Source organism: Amblyomma americanum, chromosome 7, assembly GCF_052857255.1.
Source record: "Amblyomma americanum isolate KBUSLIRL-KWMA chromosome 7, ASM5285725v1, whole genome shotgun sequence".
NCBI lineage: Eukaryota > Metazoa > Arthropoda > Arachnida > Ixodida > Ixodidae > Amblyomma > Amblyomma americanum.
The window spans coordinates 139,065,378-139,091,423 of NC_135503.1; the positions used below are offsets into that span (position 1 = coordinate 139,065,378).

A 26,046-nucleotide genomic window follows, 5' to 3' on the forward strand; every position below is an offset into this window, starting at 1 on the left:
TAAAAGGCGAATGCTGAGGTCCCCGGAGGCACGTGCAGTGCAGTAAACGGTAAATCATGGAGGAAGCCAGTCTTTCGAGAGGTTCCCAAACCGAACAAAGTGCGCGGTGAGCTGAACAGCAATGCTAAAAAAAAAAGAGAGAGCGACAACCTGAGTCAATCGATCCAGTGAATATAGAGAGGCGGTAAGCCGAGGCGATGCGGCGAAGAATGTACAAGCTTGCGAAACGGGATGCGGAAACAGACCAAGAAAGAGACACGCGAAGAGAAAAAGAAGCGAATGATAAAGCCGCCAGAGGATGGTGCTGCCGAGAGGCATGTAAGTACAAGTGTCTTTTAGATACCACCGAACAGAGGGAACGGCGACTCGCAGCGCAATGAGCAGCTCACAGTGCTCACCGCAGATGGAGAGCTGAGGAACGACTGCAAGAACATACAGGTGCAACTCAAATTTACCAGCTTAATGAAACCTAAACAAAGAAAAACAAAGGCAAACTTGTGAACGCGCCAAAGTCGCATATACCCTAGCCAGGTAAATCAGTGGCAATTTTTTTTTATTTGCGGGAAGTGCCACGTTATTTTTAGCATTATGTAATATACAGTGAAACCTCCTTGATACTTTCCCGGTTCATAAAATTTCCCGGTTCGTACGCTCAAAGTCACGGAGATTAAAAATGTCCCGTAGAGTTACACAATATTTTTTCCTGTTAATACGTTCCCGGAAAACACGATTTCGCAGCAACTACGCCTAAAATGTGGTCAAATTGTTCCAGTATAAGGCATTTATTGACCAACCGCACATGTGCAAACATACAAGTGGGCAGAACGAGAGGGCACGCGACGTGTTTTGTTTTTGTTTTTTGCGACAATCACCCGTTGTGGTGGCTTCTTTGCAGTGCCTTCTTTCGACGAGGCGGAGCACCTCCACGACCACCACTTCAAGAACAAAAAAAAAAATCAAATCGGCTCGCTAGCATTCCCGATGGCCGTTTCTGCAGGGGCGAAATATGAAGAGGAGAAACGCTGAGGTTTCTTAACGGTGCATAAGGAAAAGGAGGCGAAGGTTCTACGAACTACAGCGATGCGCTTATATACCAATGGTCCGGGTCTGTGAAACGGAGCTTAATAAGCAGAAACGCTGCGACAATCAGCCGCCGCGGTGGCTTTCTCACAGTATTTAGGTGAAAAGGGGCGAAGCATCCGAAATGACAAGGAAGAGATTTTGGTTACTTTCGTCACTGCCGTTGACGGACCGGATGCGTTACAAATTTCTTTCCGTGCTAAAGACAGCGCGAACGCGGACTGAATTCAGCGAGCACTGGAATAGGGTCTGTGCAGCTTTTGTGCGAAGAAATGCAATAGACATTTTTAAGTCAAAGAGTCAATAAATGTCTTTTCTGCTCATTCAACCGCTACATTTTTCAAATCAGGCGGTTTGGATCACATATTTTCTCGGATAATGAGTTTTTTCCCGCAATTAAAAAAAAGTATCAACGACTTTTTCCTGTATATAATTCTGAGACCTCATATGATAGTTAAGAGTGGATGCATACATACATCGCGTATTGAGAACTTTTTCGTCCCAGTAATCGGCGAGGTGTCCAAAAGCGCCCACTGTGTAGTTTTGCTCAATTTATTTTCCGGCGCGTTACCTAGATAATATACAAATTACTTTTACTCTTGTGATTATAAGGACATCTTACACCTTACACGCGTTTCTTCTGTCTAATGTGAGCGGAACGTGTGCGCCTAATTGTGTGAGCACGCCGTTTCGGGATTTCAGAACCCGACGTTCTTTGTTGCGTACTTTGCCTTTGGCAGGTCGCAAAAAATTTTTAGGGCTCAAAACTTAAATACAGTAGATAGAAACAGTCGCACTGAAAATGCTTGCTATGTAAATTTTCTCCGAGGAACCTTGTGAGCATATTTCGAATGTTCTGCCTATAAATTCATTAGCAACAAATTAGGCGGAATATGACATATACACATGAAGTGTCAAGCGCACAAGTTACAACGACTTAAACATTGGGCCGACATTTCACTAAATCTCTGAGCCATTGCTCCTGAAGATACAACTTTGGAAAATTCAGTGCAACATAATGTTTCTGCAATCCATGACGAGTTGAAACCCCGCATTCCAATTTCCCAACTTTCAATCATTAGCAATACTTCTGGTCTAGTCACCAACTCATGTTGTTCACAGTTACCACAAAGCGCGAATGCAATCGTATGCGAAGATAATCGTAAGCCTCAAACCTAGAACGGATACCGCTAGACCTATGCAAAATGCTTGGTCTGGTGCAGGTGGCCCAGGAAGGCTACCGCGGCCACATTTATTAGAGGGCTGCCAGAGAGGAGACAGCAGCGGGGCGGTGGCAGCGGTGTCCGGCCCTGGCCAAGGTCCTGATCGTTCCCCTAGCGCGTGCTGGGGAAACTTCGGCCTCTTCGGCATTTCGCTAGTTCCGGCCGCGTGGTTCGCTACACGGCTCCCCCTTAGGTTATGAGTCAGTACGTGAAGCCGGTATGTGAAGAATCGTGCAGGGCGTCCGGGTTCCGAATGTGAATCTCAGGCGGGCGACCCTGGCTGTGGCGCTGCGGCCGATCTTTCGGAGGGCGTTGAGGGACGCGTAGTGGCAGTTGAAGGATGTAAGTAGGCCTGCGACGTGGACCCAGTGCCGGCGTTTGTGGTGCAGCAATTATCGGCTGGCGCTGGACGGACGGCGCAGCAGATGTAGCCAAGTGTATTGCGGGTCACGAGAGTCGTGCGACGGTTACCAGTCCAAGCTACCCGGTACCCAGGCGGGCAGCTACGGGAGGCACAGCGAGGGGCCAGGCGAAGGAATGGCTGTGGTGGACTGCATGTGACCGCTGGGAGGCGCACACAGCCAGCCGTGGACTGACTGGCCTGAACGCGATGCGCGGCCGCACGAGCTAGGGCGCCCTTGCCACTAACGCCGAGCCGTTCACGAAGGAGGATGCCGGCTAGGTAGCGGCAATCTGAGGCGGCCGCGGCAGCGTGGCAGCAACCGTGGGCACGTCCGCGGGCCGGGCCATCCTTGTTATCCTGCTAGAAAGGAGCTGATGAAGTTTCAGCGTGATTGGAACCTGATTCTGTTGTTGGGGGAAAGGTTGTGGGCGGTAGTCTCCCATTGAACCGGCGTGTGGCTTCCGCCGAGCCACTGGAATCAGGCTTCTTGGAATATTCGAACACTGGCAGGGAGCAAGAAGGGCCCACATTAGTAGCCTGGTTTTCTTGAGGACAGGCGCTGGCACCGGTTCGGGGTCCTTGTCATGCAAAGAAGGGCGGGTGACTATCGCGATGCTCGGTACCGCTGTCACCAGTGTGGCCTGCTCACCCTGCTTCGTGGGACGCTTACTGCGTTGCGGACCTTTGGAAGGGCTGGGGATGTGGCTAGCAGGCTCGGGTTTTTCTGAGAGCTCTTTAAGATTAGCAGGCCGCGGAGTCGACGTCGCTACGGAGGCCTGTGGAGGTGCTGGATGCTGGGATGAGGCAGAAGGGGGTGCCGGAAACCGCGACAAGCATGCTGCTGCAGAGCGTGCCATGTCGACAGGAGTAAGTGGCGACAACGTAAGTGGAGGGCGGTGTGGTGGGGACTGGGCAGACGTGGTTGCAGGCTGACACGAAGAAACGCAAGGAGGCATGTCCGAGGAAGCGCAGATGGCACTTGTGGGAGCAGGACAAGCGGCGAAGCCCATGCTGAGCCTACCTGGTGTGTCGTGGAGAGGGACGGCTGGGCCGGAGACGCTGAGCTGGAGCAGCGGGGAGGCGGCCAGCGGCTGCCGAGGCGGGCAGTGCTGTGACGAAGGCTGCGTGGGCGATAGCGAGGCTGAGGCTGGGCCAGCTGCTGGCACCAGCGAAAGCGGGTCTGGTGCGTCGTAGAGCGGCAGCGGGCAGAAGGAGACGCCGATGTCCGCCAGAATGGCAGCGCGCAGCTCGTCGTACGGCCGGCTGCCGAAGGCAGGGTAGGCGATTCGGCGCAGCAGGTCGGGCGGGAGGATATCGCAGAGGACTGCGTGTATGAATGGCTGGATGGTGATGCCGTTCAGGTACAGCGCAGCCTCGAATTGAGCGAAGCACCCGCCGACGCCTTGAGGCCGGAACGCCGGAAGCGGCGCGTCGAAGGCTGGGTCCTGCCAGCCCGCCATCCGGGAACGCAGCTGCGGGAGAAGGTGCGGCTCGACGAGCCACCACAATGTGGAGGTCGCCCAGGAAGGCGACCGCGGCCACATTCATTGAGGGCTGCCCAAGAGGAGTTAGCAGCGCAGCGGCGGCGGCGGCATCCGGCTCTGGCCAAGGTCCCGAGCTTTCCCCCTAGCACGTTGCTGTTGCCTCAAATACGATGACACATACCCACGGTGGGGGATTGGCCAGGGCCTAGCACGTGCTGGGGAAACATCGGGCTCTTCGGCATTTCGCAAGTGAAGGCCGCGTGGGTCGCTACACTCTCAATGCGCTCCAGTAAAGAATTTTGAAGCCTATATATACCGCAACCAGCTGATACCGCCCGTACGTTGCACTACGGCAAGTTGTAACCAATGCGGCACACTACAAATAACTACTCCGTCTTGAGTTAAAAATGTTTAGTGCATTTTTTCGCTACTGACTACTGGCTGCCATTGAGTTCCGCAGAGCTGCCCGTACGCGCAACTAAATGGCAGAATATAGCAGGCTTCACGTGTACAAGATGTCTTGTCATGATTTCGGTGAGCGGGAGAGAGCGGTTCGATGCTAACCTTGTCCAAGTCGGACGACACGGGCTTGAAGCCGGTCAGGAGACCTACGTCCAGAACGACCATGCCTTTCAAGTTCTTTTCAAGAGACCTGCAGTAAAAATACGTGAATGACAACGGCGTTTATGTACGGAACGACACTTTATCCAAGCTATACAATTATGTGGCCCTTTTAGGAGCATATTCAGATTTCATGTTGGCAATTTGGCTGTGTTGTTAGCAAAGTAGTGAGGTTTACCTCCGCTGAGCTGCATGTTCGTCGCCTTTTTTTCCAGATGTTTTTGGTCATCCCCACCGTATTAGCAGAGTCGACAAAAATACATTACATACCACCTGAGCTTAGTCAGCGACGTTGCAGTGCGCTGCTACACTGTTTGGTGCAGCATTTTAACGGGCTAAGGGACTTTATGGGTGAAAGCATTGCGAGATATGTGGCATGCTGCAATGGAACGCTGCGGACTGATTTCGACCTTCCGGGATTCTTCAACATGCACTGAGCTCTCGCAGGTCTCTGGCGTCTTTCTATTCTGCCTCTATCAATATGCATCTGCCACGGGCGTGACCTTTGAAAGGTAAATAAGAGTAGAGCGGCTCACTGTATATTCCAAGCAGATCATTCCGTTCAAGTTTTATTACTAAAATACTCCGATATAAGGTTAATTCACTTTATTCTGTGGTCGCTTTTCGATTGATATGTTTTAAAGGCGCTGAAATTTAGCAGTCATTCACTATAAAGCTGACTTTTTATCTAACGCGGTACAGCAAATGTCATACTCTGGTCTCTGCAGACAGAGACACGTCGAGCTTCTCGCGTGAGAATGGAACATCTGTTCTTACCTCGCACAGACTTCCATTGAGTAAATCTCTTTGAGACTCCTTTTACCTGCACACAAAAATGAACGCAAAAGCAGCAGAGAATTGAAAAGGCTTTCAAAGGTGGTCGTTCGAGACATATGCAGGGCGCCACCGCTAATGAGAGCCAAAGCTGTCGCCGCAAGGCTTTCCCCGTGGATGGTGAAAAGCAAGAAATTTTAATATGCTAGCATTAGATGCCCCATTGTCCGCACCCGCCGATGTCAGCGCATGTAAGGTTTCGTACATGCAAGAGCCACCTGCCAGAAGTGGCTGCCCCCTCTCTGCTTACAGGGGAAAGGAGGAGAAGCCGCAATGATGGCTGCGACGAAAAGGGATCCCTCCGAAAAATCTTGCTAAAGAAATGACCTTATGGCCGAAAAAAAAGCGATAGCATTCTGGCATATAGACAAAGTCCGCCAAGAAACGCAGCTACACAAATCGTTACGTAGTGCGCAAAGGCTTATAAATCTAACGCATTGTAAACAGATGATGCAACAAAACGCCCTTAAATTTTTCGTCGCATTTCTTGCGAGAGACACGAGTTGAAAAAAATGCAAGAAACGTGTCGACACCTCGAGTGCAATCTAGATTATTCCTCTGAAATCGGAAGCAAATGCAATTCCAAGAATTTTTTTCCTGCACTGAAACGCAAACGTGACGATAGGTGTCTCGCACCAGCCCTCCAATCCCTTTCCCTCCCTTCTTTTCTCGCCACGATAGCGCACCCACTGTGACGTCCTCCTGCACCAAACAACCGTAGATGGCAGGCTGTAGAAGCAAAACGTAGTGAAAGTAAAGCTGCATCTAAAATTGAGCTATTACTAGGACCATTCGGCCTTGAAGCACCTGCGCGCATTGCAAAACTTTCTGACATTATCCAGAAACGAAAATAGAATACCTTACCTTCAAACGCTTTCGACACGTTGACCTTGTGTTGTGTGAAGGTAATGTCCAGATCAAACTGCAAGTAACGTATCAAACAGCGTCACAAAGGAAAAAAAAAGCAAAAACTTTCACAACCCGGATAAACGGCTTGTAAGCATGTAGGGTTTCTTGAACGCATTTGGCCACAAGCATCTGTTTATTCCGTTTGCTTCTGCCACTCTCCGAACCGAATGGAGACGTATATTACCGACTGTAGTGTACCGAAAGCTTTTTCTTGGGAGCAATAAGCAGTCTGTGGAAGCCGTAGCGTCCAGCACCAACCCACGTGACCGGTATTCAAGGTCATCCCCCCGTTTTAACGGTGGACGATGAGACCACGCTTTTGTTGCTATTATACTAAGTGCGTCCAGTGTTGACGACATGACGTTCCTGTCAGAAACTGTTCTTACTGATATTCTGAGAGTGGCGTATTGTGCAGTTTGTGGAGATGCGTCCTGTGTTAAAGCAGGCAATGACGTGTGCAGTGCGACACAAGTCTGCAAGTCTATGTTGAGGACCAACATGCAGAATTTCTTCGCAACAAAAAATTAAGGCCTTATTTAAGCTTTTCTTGTTTCCCCAACAGAAGCTAACCACCAGACGAAATAATAACCTCGAGAATATTATTCATCAGACGCACTCGATATAATCAAGGTTAAAATCTGATTTCTTTTACTACTATAATTGGTCAGCGGAATACTACAGGAGACGGGAACCATGGCCTATTTATTGTTACCAACTGGTGTTTGTTTTTCGATATTAATAACAACACATTTAGGCCTACAGAACATGCTCATAAGCTGGGTCCTAAAGTCCCCGTCCCAGAGTCCTTGCATCATATTTCATCACATCCGCATCGTCCATCGGGGTACGAAAATTAGCTCAAAAGACGAGCACTAGACCAGCGTGCGTTTCATCCAAGCTAAAACACGCGTATAACACTCCAGGGATGCCACACAGCAAACTGACGTGTGGGTAGGGCGATAAACAGCATAACTCCAAACAGTGCCCCACCTTGCAAAAAAGGTCCGCACCGACAGGGGACTCGTAGTAGTTTGTGACAAAGTACATAGTCGCCGTTCCAGTCCCTTTGACCTTGATTAATATCTTTTCACTGCTATCTGGAATCTGCGCAAACGACACGAGAAGAGCAGTTTGTAAATAAAAAGAAGAAAGAGACAGGCTTACCAAGATCATAAACTCTTGGCGGACTCATGTTTCCTTATACCTTGTTCTCTGTGACCACTATCGCAATGTCTCTCAAACTGAAGACAGCAGCATCTTTAAATAAATAAATAAACAAATAAATAAATATTTACACTCCTAGGAATACTAGCGTGTTTCTGCACGGCACAACGCTGAAAATATTTTGTTATGTGGTGTGCCTGATATCTACTCAATTTTCACTCAGGTGTACATCGTACAAACGGCACAACTTAGTGGAACAGGAATTATGTGCGGTGCCTGCTGCAGACTTTGGAATCAATAGTCTACAGCCACTCTTTGCGCGTAGTTTTAATGCGAACTGACAAAGGGTGGCGATTTAGGCTAGTTGGTTCATTAGAGAATATGCAAAGCAGCGCTAAGAACACGGATGACCACAAGAGACAACGCACGCGCCGACGAAGGGCTTCTTTACCTGTTCCTATTTTTTATGGGCAGCATGCCGGGCCGCGCGCCTCACATGCACATAGGCGGTCGGTCGGATCACCTGCGCGCCGGCGCTCACTCGCCCAGCTGGTTTGCTGGACGTAGCTCCGCTGCCCCACCGAACTTGGAGCATTCGTCGCGTTATACAAGATGGGGCCTCGCAAGAGACCACCACCCACAGAAGAGGGGCTCCTTGAAAATTATCTTACGTAGCGAAGCAAGATGATGCGAAGCAGCGGCGCCTCCAACAGATTCGGCGTAGCCGATGCACAGCGATGGCTTGGAAGCAGCGGTGCCTCCAACAGACGTGGGAAGCCGCCCGACAACGGCGCACCCTTGAAACTGCCGAGGAACATGAGGCTAAGCTCGAGATGTGTGAAGTTGGGCGTCGTCGTGTCCCAGAAAAAACATCTATTCCAGGGGCCGAATCATAAGCCGCGAAAAACTTCATGTAAGACGAGTTAGGGAGTGTCTTGCAGAGTGTGCGATGGACTTTAGTTTACGTCGGACGTCAAGCTTGTTCAAGAACGACGCCACGAAATACTCGCATTGCGCCATTGTGCTCACAGTTTCCTCGTAAATATCACGGCGGATGCTCTCGAGCTTCAAATACCACATGCGCGGCGGATTCCGCCAAATTTTATTCGATAGCATAAGAGCCTTATTGGGACAAGAAACCGGCGGTGTCACATACTTCACACATGGAAGGGCGCAAACCTGCCAAGGTTAGCACAAAGAAGTGATAGCTGCGACCCTCCACCTGCCGCGGTTGGCTGGTGGATGTGTCGAGAGTAGGAAAAACCCGTTTCCCGTCCTACATTACACATGTGGTCATGCTATGGCATTTCATAACTAGGTACTTATGCATTCACATTCTTGTGGCCAATAGTAATGAGGTGTCCTTCAATTTTGAGCATCGCAGTTTCGCTCTTGTCTCTGTCAGACTCCTGCTCACGAAAAAGCACTGAAAAATCAAGTGACGCGCAATCGCTCAATAGCATTGCGCCATCACATGTCAACGTATGAAGGCCCAAAGACAATGTGCCTTACACGTGACTCAAGCAATCAAGAGAAAACAGAAAGAAACAGCTTCCCACCTGGTACTTTTAGTAATTTATTAATTTAAGCTTGCTTAAGTTTTTCAGTTTAAAATTTTTCTACACTGATGACTGCTGGGTTAGTTCGTGCAAGTGACACTGACGCGTCTCAGAAACTAGGATTTAACTTGAGAATGTATGGTGGGTCTGTGCTACGAAGATGTTTCCGATGTCGCTGCACAGACTAGCTTGAAAAAAGCAGCCCGCGGACGGATCAAGAACCGACGTTACGTAGCAAGGTTAAAATCGCACGTCTGACCACATCTTCCTCTTTCGCGTCTCATACACCAACCTTACCACGATTAAATCGAATGGCAGGGCAAGGGCGTTTGCAATGACCGACATGATAAGGACGCTTCGCACTTCTAGGTGAGGTGACAAATCAGAATAGGCAGCTAGTGACACAGCCAGTAGCAATCAAGGCAGTATCTTTATGGTGCACCTACCTCTATCCTGTTGCGCTGTTGGGCGTTGTCTCGCGTGATGCGAAGGGTGCGGTTAAAGTTACGGTCCCCGCTCAACGTCACTTCACAGGTCAGGTCAGTGGCTGCGTCACGTGCGTAGAGGGCATACTTGGACAGGGCTTGAAGCGCCACCACGGTGTCCTGCGAAGACGATATCCCACAAGCGTGAAGTAGCTGCTAAAAAACGTGGAATGAACCGCACCATAGTTGCAGCTGTGCTGTTGGCACTGTCGCGGTTTTTACGGCAGAATTGATAGAATAGGTAAAATGAACTTTTGTCGATCCCGCACAGAAAATGTAACTGAGGGTAGGTTCCACGGGAGCCTGTTATGTGGTGAAAGAAAAAAAGGTTTTTTTTTGCGTAAATAATGATCACAAGTGCTTTTGAAAGGTAAATGTTTAAAATTACGCTAACATTTTCACATTTCCGCGCATTTTAGTGGCGTGCGCAAAAGAGATATCGCATCTCAAATCTGGTGCATACACAAAACCACTGCAACATCTCTTTCTTTTTTTCTTTACTAATTCAATGTTTGGCATTGATAAATATATGTTTATTGCAGAATGTGATTGACATGAATATTTTTTAGTGGGCAACTCAAGAAAGAGGTAAGTGCTTTTGAAAGATACACAGGAAAAGATTCCATAATATTTGTACCAAACACCGCTTTTAACGTGAAGCTGGCTCAGTATTGTGAAGTTTTCGTTGGGCCATATATTGTCTTTCATTTCTCGGTGCGCTGTGGTTCTTTAGAGGTGCTCTCTTTTAGGTGAGTTCTCTATTTGCTATATAAGTGTTAAAGGCAACAAAACTGAACGCTCTTTTTTCAGAAGTTTTTTTTCACACATTGGAGGTTTTCCAGCCCTGTATTGTAAACGTTAAATGAAGCAAATTGCAAAGCGACCCAAGGCAGTTATTTTTATATTCGTATTGCTATGTTGCGTTAAGGCAAGAAGACGTTGACGCTGGTGGCGCTTGGATTAGAGGACGTTGAAGTTCGCCGTCTCCCCTCCTGAAGGACGCGCTGCCGAGCCCTGTCTTGCTGGGACCCTGTCTTGTCACCAACACCGTGACAATATGAGCATTGGGTACCGGGACTATAAAAGACCAGTTTGTCGACGGACCCACAAACTTGTATTCGACGCTGACTTTAGTGCTTTCAGTGTCGTCGTGAGGTTTTGCATCTTCAGTGCTCATTTGAACTGCACCAGCTTCACCCATGGCCCCGATGGTCGAAGCCATATTGGCTACGATTATTGGTAAAAGACAAGAATAAGGTCTCCATTTTCAAACGTCTTCTCCTGGGCTATTTCTCCTTCCACTACCTTCAGATCTCTTAATGCGAGAGTGCAGCTTGTGAGGCGGAAAAGCCAGTGTCGTCAGGGGCGGCGTCGCCACAATCTGAGGCTGCCGTGGCTCTGTCGCGTTGTTCGCCCCTGAAGAATTCTAGGAGCACCAGCGGCGGAGGCCTTGTGCAGCTTTTGATCCCTGCAGTGCATGCCCCCTCCCCCAGGCGGCTCCCGATAGCAACTGCCGATTAGAGCGGCGGGCCGATAGCGCTACCGTGTTCTACTCTTAAGGCAAAGCTTAACCGCCCTCCAAGTTTCTTTTTCTTCTTCATTAAACAACCATGAAAACTATTCACCCTGACAGTGCCACTCACAAGAATTCCCACCCGTTTTATCATCGCAACAGTAACCGTTAGGAACATCCCCATAGAGATCTACAAGAACAATGCTTGAGATCCCAACTCATTCAAGTTCATCCCTTACGATCCGTGATTTTGAACAGCGGCGATTAATAAGAGCATTTATTACAGTACTTGGTCACAAAAACAGCACCCTGATTCAACAGAACGACATTCGGAGATTTTAGACATTAATGCACTATGTCACTGTTTGTGGACGCAAAGTCCACCGCAGCACGTTTACTTTGTATATGGAAATTTAAATTAGTGGGTGATTTGCGCATTACCTTGTCTATACATTCTTCATGTCGAATTTGGTCGTAAGCAGCCAGTTGGATAGAAAGCGCGCGAAAATAAAAGATCCTTTTTCTGCCCGCCATTCAACGTGCAGATGCCCATTTTTATTTTTATTTTTACGTACAGTACTTTTTGCAGTATCTGCGAGAAATGGCACCAGTGACTTGACAGGAAGGGTCTAAATATTAAGGGCGCGCAGTTGAAAGGCAGAGAATATAATTAGGTTTCGTCAATGCGTGTATATGTGAACAAAGTGCCTGAAGGGGTTTTACGGCTTCTCAAAGACACTCGAGTGTGAAAAGCGGCAAATGCAACCTGATGTTGAAGTGGGGTTCGATTTGTGATTGCGCAACAGCACTGCAGCAAGTGACGCAGATCGTGCTTCAAAGCGAGCACTTGGCGACCATGTTTCCGTGGAATTCCTGACTGTCAACTTGTTATTTCCCCTCCAGTTTTTATTTCTTCGCTAAGCTCGTTTTCCCTGCAAAGACTAGTTCTTGCTTCCGAATTGACGGATCCAAGCTTGTCACTATCTGCGCAGCTTAAGATGCTTGGCGCCAGTTGTGTTGGCGTCAGATGCACCTTTCGGTTGGCCGCCAACACACTCTGAGGTGTACTATGTGAAAACTATATGCGGCCTCTCTGACATAGGGTGCATACATAATGGGCATGTCGGCACGCTACCTAGCGGTAATTTACCATGCCAGGTGAAACGGCGCCGCACCATGTTCAATGCCAGCAGGCTCATGAGCCACAAAAATGCTGTCGTCTTGAATCAACCACATTCAGTCTAACTTGCTATATCAAGCAAACCATAATTCCTCCTGCTAATACATACAGAATTATTCTGAAAGTGGCAACAGTACTGGTTTTTCAGAAATTGTTGAAACGCACCGTGCAACCGGCACAGCAACAAGATGACAACTACGAAACCCGCGGGCAGAAGCAGGCCACATCTTGCTTCCCAGAAAAGGGCACGTATGTAGACGCTGTCCATTGCGAACTGGACAATTGCAGTCGGCAGCCACCTCCTGCTAATCACTTGCTGAACTTGTTTCACCGAGATATGCTGACTGATTGATGCAGCATCAGCTGTGCAACTATTGCTTATTCTAGATGTCCGCTCTTCTTCGTTAACATTAATGCGCCCACTTAAAGCGCAGGTAGACGCCACACATTTGATGCTGTGAAGCGCGGCGCAAGCATTGCGAGAAAACGTAGAAATATAGGAATGAGTGATTTTCCGTTCAACAATGGAAAGCCACGAGTGCGTACCTGGCTGGACCGCAGCGACTCGCTGGGGTTCATTCGCAGGTTAAGCCACTGCACCATGGCCGTGATGTTGTCCCTGCTCCCGCCGGCATTGAGCAGTGCCATGAGCGCGTATGACGTGGCCTGCACCGACAGTGGCTCGGAACCGGCGGACACATACAGCCCTCCTCCTGCGTGTTGAGTGACAGAGGACACAGCTGACAACAACAATTGAAGCACCAAGCGAAAGCTACAGGCTACAGAGGCAGCGGTAGCAGCAGTCAGTATTCGGTTGATTCAAGCGCTGGTGCAGATTATCAACGCGTTCGATTCTTTTCCGACGTAGAAACTGGCTGAGCAAAAACTTATCAGTGGCACTAAGGTGCTGCAGGCAATGAAGAAAAACAGAATTTCATCTATTTAATACGTGAAGGGGCCGATAGCTGACCAGAAAGTGTCATGAGATTATGGTGGAAAAAATTCTGAGGGAACTTGAGTCTGCTTACGTGGGGGAATGCGAAAGTATGCGTTTTGAGGATAGCTCGTCGCCTCTCTTTGCTCCTTTTTCTCCTCAAAGGAGGATTTCACATAAAGGTTCGCGCAGTTACTGTAGTTAAATCCCCCTTTCAGCTCACAGATTTTTGTTTTTCAAATTTGGCGCCCATTGCTGCTTTCCCATCCACCTACTATATCCCCGCCCAGCCTATTCTATCGTTCAAAAACTTTTGCTTCTAAGTGATTAACTAATTAGTGTGTGTCAGAATTTATTGTTCTACTTATTACCACTCATTAAACACACTTCAATCCATTGCAATCTATATTTCCACTACATTGCCTATTTTTCCACTATTTTACCCGACCGCGGTCCACTATTTTACCGTCCACTTACTATGTCGATGTCTGCACTTATTCGACGGTTTTTTTTATTTTCGACTCTAATTAATTAACTAATAATTCTATGGACACCAAATGTCTTCGCATATCAACCTCACATCATCCTCTATCGATTACACTCATTCGTTTTATCGTAACTTTTCTTAAAACGACACAACAGCTGCCGAAACATTTCGCTGACACGATCTCGCCGACAAACCTAAGTAATGCTTCCGCATTAAAGAAATAAAACTTGCGTCATAATGTAGGAAACCAACTCTCTAATTTTTGAAGAAACTAGAATTTCTCATTTTAATGGGGCACTGAAAACCGCGTAAATGAAACTGATGCCAGAACTTGTGATTAAACTGCTATTTTCTTGTGCCATATCACGTGACTACATCTTCGTAAACTGGGTATAGTGTTCATTCATTCAGATTTGTTGGCGACGTTTTAATATAGTTTATGCTTCCTTCAGAGTATACTTAAACTAAAAGCAGTGCTTCCCTCTTACATTCTTTAAAGTGCTTTGTGATTTCATCACTAATGACGCCACAGCCCTGTACGCATCTTTTGGTTAAGCGCTAACCAGGCTAAATTGTCGTCCACAAGTCGCAGCCGTGCCGTAACAGTTTGGCTGTGGGAAGTGAAGTAAATGTTACGCTGCACTACGGATGTTTAATTGTTGTCTGGCGGCTATGAGTACGTTAAGTTTTAGTTGATCACATTTTTCGATCACATCGCTCTCACTCATCATGGTTTTCAGCATGAGGATAAATAAAAACGAGCTCACCCACAGACTCAGGCAATCTCGTTAAAAGTATTACAAAACATTTATAACACCGCAGTACCATAATCAGGCACCAGGGACACTAGGCTGCCTGCTGCGAGGAAAAAAATCCCTAAAATTATGTTTTCGGTAACTTTGAACTTACCCATGTATATATAATATCAGTTTAGTGATTTGGATCGACATGGACTACTTTGATTAAAAGTATGATGACACACAAGATCCATGACTTACAAAAGTTTCTCTCCAAGGCTGATACATAGCGGATGTCCCAGCTAACTTGAGCCAAGGGTTAAAAAATAATCTATTAGAGACAGGCAAGTGAAACAAGTAGCATATTGGTGACAGCCATCTTGCGCACCACAGGCAATTTTTGTATCGCAATTATTTACAGTTTAATTAAGTTTATTTATCTAAATTAATAAATATTGAATTTAGACAACAAATTGTATTTGCAAAGTTGCAGAGCACCTTCAGAAACACCCACTCTATCATTTGCGACAAGCAAACACTCATGTGTGGCTTTTTTCCGGCTGCAAAGAAAACCCGCGAAATACAAAATAAACCGCGTGACTAACGCACTTGCGAGCCAAGATCGTGCTGCTCCCAAGCGTGGTTTGAGCAAACGAAATCACCTGCAGCCTTGACTCGACGGTCTCGCACCAGCGGCAGGCCGATATGTTGGCGGTGGTTTCTCGTCTGTGTCAGCCAGACACATATGACGGTGCGAGTTGCAAAGAGCGCGCCGCTCTTTGCGGTCGCAATACAGACTACCAAGCTCGAAGGATACAAATGGGAGGAACTTTATTTGGCAGTTATAAAGAAAAGATAGTGGCGGTTCACAACTTCGCTGCGCGGCGACAAAATCCGTGGCCCGTGGCTGTCCTGATACCATCTCATTTCTTTTGTGACCAGTTACAACAAGTGCCAAAATAGGTCACCTTGGGCAACAATACAGCTCTGGCATCTTGCTTCCACATGGGCCGTTGTATTTCTTACGACCGCCTCAGGCATATTCAACCAGACTTGCCTTATTTTATCTTTCAGGTCCTGGGGTGTGGAAGTTGGCGCCCTGTACACCTTGTCCTTAATGTAACCCCACAAAAAGTGGTCCAGAGGTTCATATCAGTGACCTGGCTGGCCAACTCACGGGACCTAGTCGTCCTATTCATTTCTTCAGAAACGCTGCGCCGAGCCAGGTCCGAGCCATGGCGCTGCTGTGCGCAGGGGCGCTATCGTGCTGAAACCATACACCTGTAGCCCTGGCGAGCGGTAAATTCGAAAGGAAATCATCAACGGGTCCTTTGAGGATGTCATTGACGTAGCGCTCTGCTCTCAGAGTTTGGTCGAAAAACACAGGCACGAGCAAACGACCGTCGAAAATTCCGCACCAAACACTGAACGACCATTAATACTGGTGCCGCGTCCGAGAAACCCAGTGGGGATTTGATTCGCTCCAGTAGTGGGCATTGTGCAAGTTTACCTGTCCATTTCGCGAAAAACTCGCCTCGTCACTCCATATCACTTTGCTAAAAAAATCCGGATCGTTTTGTGTTTCCAGTGGAATCCAATTAGCAAACTCTGTCCTGCTTTGGAAATTCCGTGCCACCAGAGTTTGATGCAACTGTACATGGTACAGGTGCAGGCGGTTCTTCCGCAGTATCCGCCGCACTGATGTCTTGGAAACTCCGGTACCTTGGCTCACGCTCTGGAGGCTTGCCTGGGGATCCAAAGCGAATAGCGATACAATGTTCGTCTCAACATCCTCACCAAAAACGGGTGCTCTGCACCGTGTAGACGCAAAGCTGCCCGTCCGTCGCAGCGTCTGGAAGGTACGCACGATCGTTATTGGACTTGGCCGTCTGCCTGGGTGTCATTGTTGCATAAGGTCTGCAGCGCGTCTCCTGTTCCCATGAGACGCTCCTAGAGCCAGAACCATGTCTGCTTTCTCTTCATTTTAAACGGCATGTCTTAAACTCTGGAAATCACTGCACCAAAGCTTCTATCTCGCTTGTGACAGGCATCAAAAAAGCACACGCCAAAGTTTGCCTGACCACTGTTTCCAGCATTCAAAATCCTCTTGAGGAAGTGACAACGCTGCCGCAAACAACTCCCGACGAAAACGTATGTCTTGAATTTCTATTTTACTTCTCAGTGACAAAGCAAACTCGCTATCTCAGTAACTTGTGAGATTGGGACTTTGTCGTTATCGCAAAAGCGCGGCGCGCTAACTGCAACTTGCACCGTCACGCGTGCCAACTGGCTGACGCGGACGAGAAACCACCGCCAACACGTCGGCTGGCGCTGCTGCGGGGCTGTCGAGTCAAGGCTGCAGCTTATTTCGTTTGCTCAAACTACACTTGAGAGCAGCACGATCATGGCGCCGAATGCGTTAGTCACGTGGTTTTTGTTGTATTTCGCGGCCTTTCTTTGCAGCCGGGAAAAAAAGACAGACTGGAGTGGATCCTTATCGTAAATGGTGTAATGGGGGTTTCTGAAGGTGCTCTACAACTTTGCAAATCCAATTTCTTGCCTGAAGTCAATATTTATGAATTTTGATACTTAAAATAATTAATCTATTAATTGCGAAACAAAAAATTGCCTGTAGTGCGCAAGATGGCTGTCACTAATATGAAACTGGTTTCACTCAGCTGTCTCTAATAATACATTTTTTGACCCTTGGTTCTAGTTAGCTGGGACACCCGGTATATGAAACACCCCTGCGGGCACTTTACCATTTCCTCCCTGGAGAATGTCGCGGAGCCAGCGCAGGGCGTCGTTCTTTGCGGGGTTCTTGCCCAAGGAGAGCGCGTACGTTGCCAGCGAGAGCACGTAGGGCGAAATGTTTGGCTTCAGCCGTCCCTCGATGAACATTGTTGCTTTTGTGAAGGGCTCTGCCAGGCCGGCCATCTGCAACGATACGATCGGCTCCAGTTTAAACGAAGGAACTGCCGTAATTCAATAGTGTTCTTCCATGATAGCTCATCGTATACCATTGTAGGCGTCTAGGCCTCGCGACGCCCAGGCCCCGCGAAGCGACTTTCCGGCTTGAATTTCGCATTTGTGCTCCTTTGTGCATCCACTTTCATTTATTCTAAGATAGCCTGCGTCAAAAACGTCCAATTGAAGTTTAGGTATGTTGCCTTTGCTAGCAAGAAGCTCTTCCATTTCCCTCTTGAGTGACAGCGGTAAGGCTTATCGGCGATCATCGTCTTCATCAACCTGACTACGCCTAATGCAGGACAGAGGCCTCTCCTATGTCTCCCCAATTAACCCTGTCCTTTGCCAGCTGCGGCCACCGTATCCCCGCAAACTGCTTGATCTCATCCGCCCACATAACATTCTGTCGCCCCCTGCGGCGTTTGCCTTCTCTTGGAATCCACTCCGTCGCACATAAGAACCAGCGGTTATCTTGCCTTCACATTACATGCCCTGCCCCAGCCCATTTCTTCTGCTTGGTTTTGAATGGGATGTCATTAACCCGCGTTCTTTCCCTCACCCACACTGTCTTCTACTGGTCTCTTGACGTTACACCTATATTTTTTGCATAGCTTGCAGCGTTGTCCGTATGTCTGTGGATTAACCGTATGTGCGTTGTCCGTTCTTCGGAATAGACATTGCCCTTGCCTTATCCTCTGTAGGAAAGCGGGAAAATCACAATAATATATAATAAATTCTGGCAGAACTATTTGCACACATTTTTTTAATGAAAACATAATTTTAACTGAAGCAAGTGTCATAGAACAAGCATATAGGCTAAAATCTTATTTCTCAAGATATTTCGTTCGGCTGAGCGGTAAACGCTCCCTACAAGTAGTGTCCGCACTGAGGAAGATAATTAATATCTCCCGAACGAGCAGTACTTGCACTAGGTCCCGATTTCATATGCCCCCTTAAAAATTGAGTTATTTATTTTTTCTTCCTCATAAATGAGCTTCCATGGAACCCTGTTCACTTGTTAGCAAACCTATTTGTCTTTCTGTCGACTATTTTCCTTCCAAAGTAGTAATAAAACACAGACAATTCTGCATAATATACTACGGGGTTCAGAAAGCAGCTATCACCTGAACGCCTTCTCGGGCGCATTCTTGCAGGGTGAGAAGGGTGTACGCGGTCAGTGGAACCGGTCCATTCCCACCACCCTGGAAGGAAATAGAAAAATAAGTATCATACAATGCTAAACGTTTTTCCACAGGATGTAAACACTTGCAATCAATAAATATTGTGAAGTTATTTCGCATCAAACAGAAAGAAAGTGGGGCAGCTGCTGTCCGCTACCGGCCTCTCTTGCACCAAAAGAACTCATTTTTGTTGCAGGTTGTCTATACTGCACAAGTTGGCATGGCAATGTTTTTTTCCTTTGCAAGCAATTATTAAAGTGTTTTTTTATTATTTTTGGTCTTTTATGTCTGTTCCAAGTGCGCAGGTTGCCGCCTATGTTGCCTGATTTATTTTCTTTGTTTCGCAATAAATTCTGTTGGGAATCCTGTGCCTGTCTTCTTGCATATTCTTTAGTCCTTCATCCCTCCAACGACGTTTCGCGATGAGAACTGAGGGCTCGAACTCTTGATCGCATTTAAGGCTATACTTTGTTGGTCACAAACTTTGGCTTAATTATCAACTTGGGGTTTATTATCAACGTCTTGCACTTCTAAGAGAAAACAAAATAGCTCATTATCATGGCACGACGTACCGCACTGGCTGTGCAACTGCTGAAGGACAACAATCCAGATTAAAAAATCCGCATAAGACTCAACGCACTGGTGGAGGAAAAGCAATTTTCGCGTGTTTAACGCGAACAGTTTAAACGGTAACTGCGAAGCCATCTCGGCTCTTCTGCACTCTGGCACAAAGTGAAGGCGCGATACAATCGAATTTTTTGTCTGGTTTTCATCGTAATCATGATCATGATGATGATCATCATCATCATCCTGACTATGTCCTTTGCAGTACAAAGCCCACTCCCATATCACTCCGATTAACCTTCTACTCTGCCATCTGTGGCCACCCTTCCCCGCCAACTTAATGTCACCTGCCCTTACTAACCTTCTGTCCCCACTGCTATGCTTGCCTTCTGTTGGAATCCACTCCGCTTCCAGGTGCTCCCACTCTCGGATGCTAACGAGTGTAACCGCAAGTGCTTGCACCTTTTTTGTCAGTCTCTTTTAGCATTGCAATGCATCCATATTCGCCTGAGTGCGCATAGTGACGAAAACTGCCTTCATCATCGGCAGCAGCCTAACTACACCCGCTGCAGGACAAAAACCTCTGCCAAAGCTTTCTAACTAATCTTGTCCTGTATCAATGTTGCAGCCACCATATCTACGCAAATTGCCTAGTCTCATCCGCCCACTTGACTTTCTTTAGCAGCATGCTCCGCTAGCCCTCTCTTTGAATTCATTCCGTTACCTACAACGCCAATATGTTATCTTGTCTTCGCGTCACATGATCTGCCCAAGCCCGTTTCCTCCTGATTTTATCAGCATGTCATTAACCAGTGTTTGTTCCCCGACTCAGTCTCTCTTCTTCCTTTCTCTTAATGTGACCCTTTCATTTCCTTTCCCATAACTCGATGCATTGTCCTCAATTTAAGATGAACCCTTTTCGTTAGCCTCCACATTTCTGTTCCGTAAGTAAGTAGGGGTAAAATAGAACTGTTATATACTTTTCTCTCGAGGAAAATCACTAAACTGTCATGATCTGGGAGAACCTGCCAAATGCACGATGCATTAGTATTGTTCTAGTAATTTAACTCTTATTATCTGGAGTTGCATCACATTGCCCCAAGTCAACGCATTCCCTTACCACTTCCACCGCCTCTCTACTAATCATAAACTGCTGTTTCTTTTCGAGACTGTTAAGAACAGCTTCGGTTTTCTGCATATAAATTTTACACCCACCATTTTTCTCTGCCTGTTTATGTCATTGATCATGCTTTGAAATTCCTGTCTTGAGTGACTCAGCGAGGCAATGTCATTAGCGAATGACAGATTACAAAGGAATTCTCTATTAACTCTCATCACCAGCCTCTTGTCATTTGGTTCATTGAAATGTAAAAGTGTCCCAACTCTATCAGCGATTACCTTGCTAAATGTCTTGTTTGCAAGGGCAGTAAGCTCATCAGTGTTAATTTTTCAAGTCATCGACGCCCAAGCTTCAGGTACTCTCGAAGTCAAAAGACTTTTCCTATCACCAGCCTCTTGTCATTTGGTTCATTGAAATGTAAAAGTGTCCCAACTCTATCAGCGATTACCTTGCTAAATGTCTTGTTTGCAAGGCCAGTAAGCTTATCAGTGTTAATTTTTCAAGTCATCGACGCCCAAGCTTCAGGTACTCTCGAAGTCAAAAGACTTTTCGTATACAGGGTGGCTAGTTTTCTGACACAACCTGTTCCTCACCAGCAACTTTCTCCATCTGCATTGTCCTTAAGGCTTCGTTTATTTCCTCTTTCATAAGTGGTGACATGTTCGGGTGTTTTGTAATACTGCACATCTCATTTACGTCCTGATTTCTTTGGCTACTGTATAGATTTGAATAGAACTTTCGGATATTTTAACTATCTTTTTAATATTGCTAATGGCATTTCCCGCTCTGTCGCATAACGCACACAAATGATTTATTTCTTTACAGAGGCTGCTGTCTTTGTTGAGAGAGGTTGCAATGGTTGCTATAAATGGAAATACAAAGAAGAACATGATATTAGGTACTGGCAATGTACTAGCAATGTAAAGGCAATGTACTTGCAAACTCTTCAGGAGGCAAACTATACAAGGAACCGTAAATGTTTCCCAAATTTCAGTCGACATGGGAGAAAAGAGTATGTAAAACAGTCTAAATCTAACGATAGATAGATAGATAGATAGATAGATAGATAGATAGATAGATAGATAGATAGATAGATAGATAGATAGATAGATAGATAGATAGATAGATAGATAGATAGATAGATAGATAGATAGATAAATATATAGATAAATATATAGATAAATATATAGATAGATAGATAGATAGATAGATAGATAGATAGATAGATAGATAGATAGATAGATAGATAGATAGATAGATAGATAGATAGATAGATAGATAGATAGATAGATAGATAGATAGATAGATAGATAGATAGATAGATAGATAGATAGATAGATAGACAGACAGACAGACAGACAGACAGACAGACAGACAGACAGACAGACAGACAGACAGACAGACAGACAGACAGACAGACAGACAGACAGACAGACAGACAGACAGACAGACAGACAGACAGACAGACAGACAGACAGACAGACAGACAGACAGACAGACAGACAGACAGATAGACAGATAGACAGATAGATAGATAGATAGATAGATAGATAGATAGATAGATAGATAGATAGATAGATAGATAGATAGATAGATAGATAGATAGATAGATAGATAGATAGATAGATAGATAGATAGATAGATAGATAGATAGATAGATAGATAGATAGATAGATAGATAGATAGATAGATAGATAGATAGATAGATAGATAGATAGATAGATAGATAGATAGATAGATAGATAGATAGATAGATAGATAGATAGATAGATAGATAGATAGATAGATAGATAGATAGATAGATAGATAGATAGATAGATAGATAGATAGATAGATAGATAGATAGATAGATAGATAGATAGATAGATAGATAGATAGATAGATAGATAGATAGATAGATAGATAGATAGATAGATAGATAGATAGATAGATAGATAGATAGATAGATAGATAGATAGATAGATAGATAGATAGATAGATAGATAGATAGATAGATAGATAGATAGATAGATAGATAGATAGATAGATAGATAGATAGATAGATAGATAGATAGATAGATAGATAGATAGATAGATAGATAGATAGATAGATAGATAGATAGATAGATAGATAGATAGATAGATAGATAGATAGATAGATAGATAGATAGATAGATAGATAGATAGATAGATAGATAGATAGATAGATAGATAGATAGATAGATAGATAGATAGATAGATAGATAGATAGATAGATAGATAGATAGATAGATAGATAGATAGATAGATAGATAGATAGATAGATAGATAGATAGATAGATAGATAGATAGATAGATAGATAGATAGATAGATAGATAGATAGATAGATAGATAGATAGATAGATAGATAGATAGATAGATAGATAGATAGATAGATAGATAGATAGATAGATAGATAGATAGATAGATAGATAGATAGATAGATAGATAGATAGATAGATAGATAGATAGATAGATAGATAGATAGATAGATAGATAGATAGATAGATAGGAAGAGGTAAAGGCAGGGATGTTAACCAGAAAGGGGTTCCGGTTGGCTACCCTGCACTGGGGAAGAGGAAATAGGGGACTAAAAGGAGGAAGAGAGAAGGAGAAAAAGGCATAACACACACACATGCACAACGCTGTCACAATTTGTCACTCAATCCAGTCGCACTCAAGTAGGCAAAGGGTGTCTTGTATGCCTTGAGGGCAGTCGACTGCTGTGGCCACGGACCGAGGATCTTTGGCTCTGTTAATGGGCGAGCATCGATGCGGTCCAGGGCACAACACAGTGTATGTCTTGCACTCGCAAAAGCAGGGCACTCACAGAGAAGATGAGCGATGGTCTCCTCACAACCACTGCTTTCACAGGCAGGACTGTCGGCCATCCCCATCCGGAAAGCATAGTGGTTGGTAAAAGCAACACCGATAACAATGTTGCTTCGCGATGTGATAAGTTACGTGGAATACGAAGGCGCAGTCCAGGGTCCAGTGCCTTGATGCGGAGGTTGCAAAACTCTCCCGTGTACTACGCTGAAAGTGTGAGCTCCAGCGCCAGAGGGCGAAGCCTACACGCAGCATCAGGTCTTGATATTGGGATCTTCACTGGAAGCCCGTCGTTGTGAGCAGAATGCGCTGCCACATCGGCCTGGTGATTGCCGTTAATACCAGTGTCCTGGCAGCCATCGAAAGATGATGTCATGACCTTTGGATACGGTGCCGTGGTACAGTAGACGGATCTCAGCAACAAGTTGTTCCTGCGACCCATGGCGTAACGCAGCTTGCAGGGTTTGAACGGCTGCTTTAGAGTCGGTGAAAACCGTCCAGTCATGTGGAGGTTCCTCACTGATGAACTCTACCGCAGCCCGTAAGGCTGCGAGTTCCGCACCAGTTGAAGATGTTGGATAGGTCGTCTTCACTTTCATGAAGATGGATCTGGCCGGTATCACCACCGACCCCGCAGAACTGGTCGAGTGAACTGATCCATCTGTGTAAACATGTAGGCGGTGACTGTTGTAAGCATGCAGGTGATTCAATGTCAGTTTTTTGAGAGCGGGCAGTGATACACCTGCTTTCTTAGTAATGCCAGAAATATAGAGGTGAACCCGAGGTTCATGAAGACTCCATAAGGGTGAGCACAGTTTTGACACAGGTATGAACTCCGATGGAAGATATGCGCGATGGGCTTCAATGACTTTGGCGAATGCAGTACGCGGCATAATTTTTGGGAGTGTTGCAAGGTGATGACAGTGAACCCGTGTGAGGTGCCGAATATGTGTTCTCATGGTGCCAACAGCAATGTATGTAGTAACAGGATGTTCCCTGGCAACAAGAACAGTTGCTGCTGTTGATGCACATTTAGGCAGTCCAAGGCAGATACAGAGAGCTTGCGCTTGCAGACTTTGAAGAGTCTGTATATTCGTCTTTCTAACGGAACTGAATATCGGAAGATTGTACCGCATGTAGTCCAGAAATAGGGAACGGTACAGTTATAGCATCGAGCGCACTGATGCGCCCCAGGACTTTCTCCCGAGGAAAGAGAGGACGTGGCCAATCGCAATTAGTCTCTTCCTCATGTCGTAGATGTGTGGACTCCACGAGAGATTCCTGTCGATGACAACACCAAGTAATCTGTGGCTTCTCTCAGAGGGAATGGCTTCGCCATTGATGCGAATGGTGTAACGTGACATTATTTTGCTTGTGAACGCTACAAGTGAACACTTTTCGGTCGAAATGTTCAGGCCCTGCAAGCGAAGATAAGATGTCAATATCGATGCCGCCTTTTGAAGTCTTGCACGAACTTGAGGACGGGTCACCCCTGATGACCAAATACAGATATCATCAGGATAGATAAGCGGGCGAGTTGGTGATCACAAATCACAAGAATGGGGAAGTGATTCCCCTATACGTAGTGCCGTAAATCGGAAATCCGGGACTGGAGTCCACGAGCATTCCATTGGAAAATGAAAGTTTGCTTGACTTTCTTTTAAAAAGACAGGTCCGAGAGAGCCTTGATGCCTTGTACTGTAGAGCGGTGAGAACTGGATGTAGCGCGTCCAGCACTTGAAGTGCGCTATTTGCTGCTGGCGTGTATAGGCTGGAAAGCAGAGCACGCATCGCTATAATTAGTTACGTTAGCATTGCAATCACTTGCATATCTGGGCCATGGCCTTGATCGTGCCTGTTGGCTGGATCAGTCGTAGGCGCTGCACACTACCCTGAGTGCGCCCACATCCCTGACACAGTAGGCCTCGAAGGCTTTGGCAGTGGGGGCCAAGTTGCATCTGAGGCAGCAGGTCCAGCCCCACCAAGCGCCGGGCTCCCTTGATTTGGCACAGTTTTTGGTGGAGGTGGACAGCTGCATTTGTGTTTGGGGCATTCTTCTCAAATGTGACTGGTTTCTTTGACGACCTTCGGCGGCGCAAACGACGTCGTCGCACATTTGTGGTGGCTTCTTTGTGCGTAGAATGGTGTTGCACCATCTGCTTCAGTACCACCCGCTCGGTCTTCAGACGGGGGCAGTCTTTCGAGGAAGAGTCATGAGGGCCGTGGCAGTTGGCGCACTTCAAGGTAGTCGCGCGGCAAACGTCACCGCTCTGTGACTTGGAGCAACGCGGGCACACGATGGAGTTGATGCGGACGCCGCTAACGTGAACGATCCTCATGCACTTCTTGCATTAAAGGGGCTTAGGCACAAAAGGTCGAACTGGATGACGAAAGTGTCCAACCTTCACGTACGATGGTATGCAGTCACGCTCGATGCATGTAGATCTTCCTAACCGCTGAACATGAATGATGGAAATGCCGTTGGTTGCCGGCTTGATCAGCATGGGTAAATCTGCGTCACTGATGGCGATGTCGACGTTGTAGATTACGCCAGCCGTAGTGCCGCTGTCCTGGAGAATAAGGGGTCGTGCAGTGATGTTGCCGAGTTTGGTGATTGCGGTTAAACTCTCTAGTGCACTTCGCTCCACCACATCAAGAGCAATGACGTTTTTGAACGGGTTTATTCCGACATCTTTAATGCCTCCCGGTACGAAGCTCTCCACATAAATAGAGATGGCTTGCCTGTTCTGAAGGTTCAAGTTGTCCGTTGGGTT

The 26,046-nt window shown here is 46.5% G+C and overlaps 1 protein-coding gene across 1 annotated transcript in view; it reads right to left on the bottom strand.

The window, feature by feature from the left end:
- LOC144096617 (complement C3-like) overlaps positions 1-26,046 on the bottom strand; it is a 178,717-nt gene that overhangs the window by 40,325 nt on the left and 112,346 nt on the right. Inside the window, exons 25-32 of the mRNA XM_077629433.1 lie at positions 18,705-18,782; positions 17,376-17,550; positions 13,002-13,168; positions 9,724-9,882; positions 7,545-7,658; positions 6,510-6,567; positions 5,589-5,634; positions 4,755-4,842 (exon numbers count right to left, since the gene is read on the bottom strand). Of these exons, the coding sequence (XP_077485559.1) occupies positions 4,755-4,842; positions 5,589-5,634; positions 6,510-6,567; positions 7,545-7,658; positions 9,724-9,882; positions 13,002-13,168; positions 17,376-17,550; positions 18,705-18,782 (885 nt within the window). The remainder of the gene's footprint in view (positions 1-4,754; positions 4,843-5,588; positions 5,635-6,509; positions 6,568-7,544; positions 7,659-9,723; positions 9,883-13,001; positions 13,169-17,375; positions 17,551-18,704; positions 18,783-26,046) is intronic.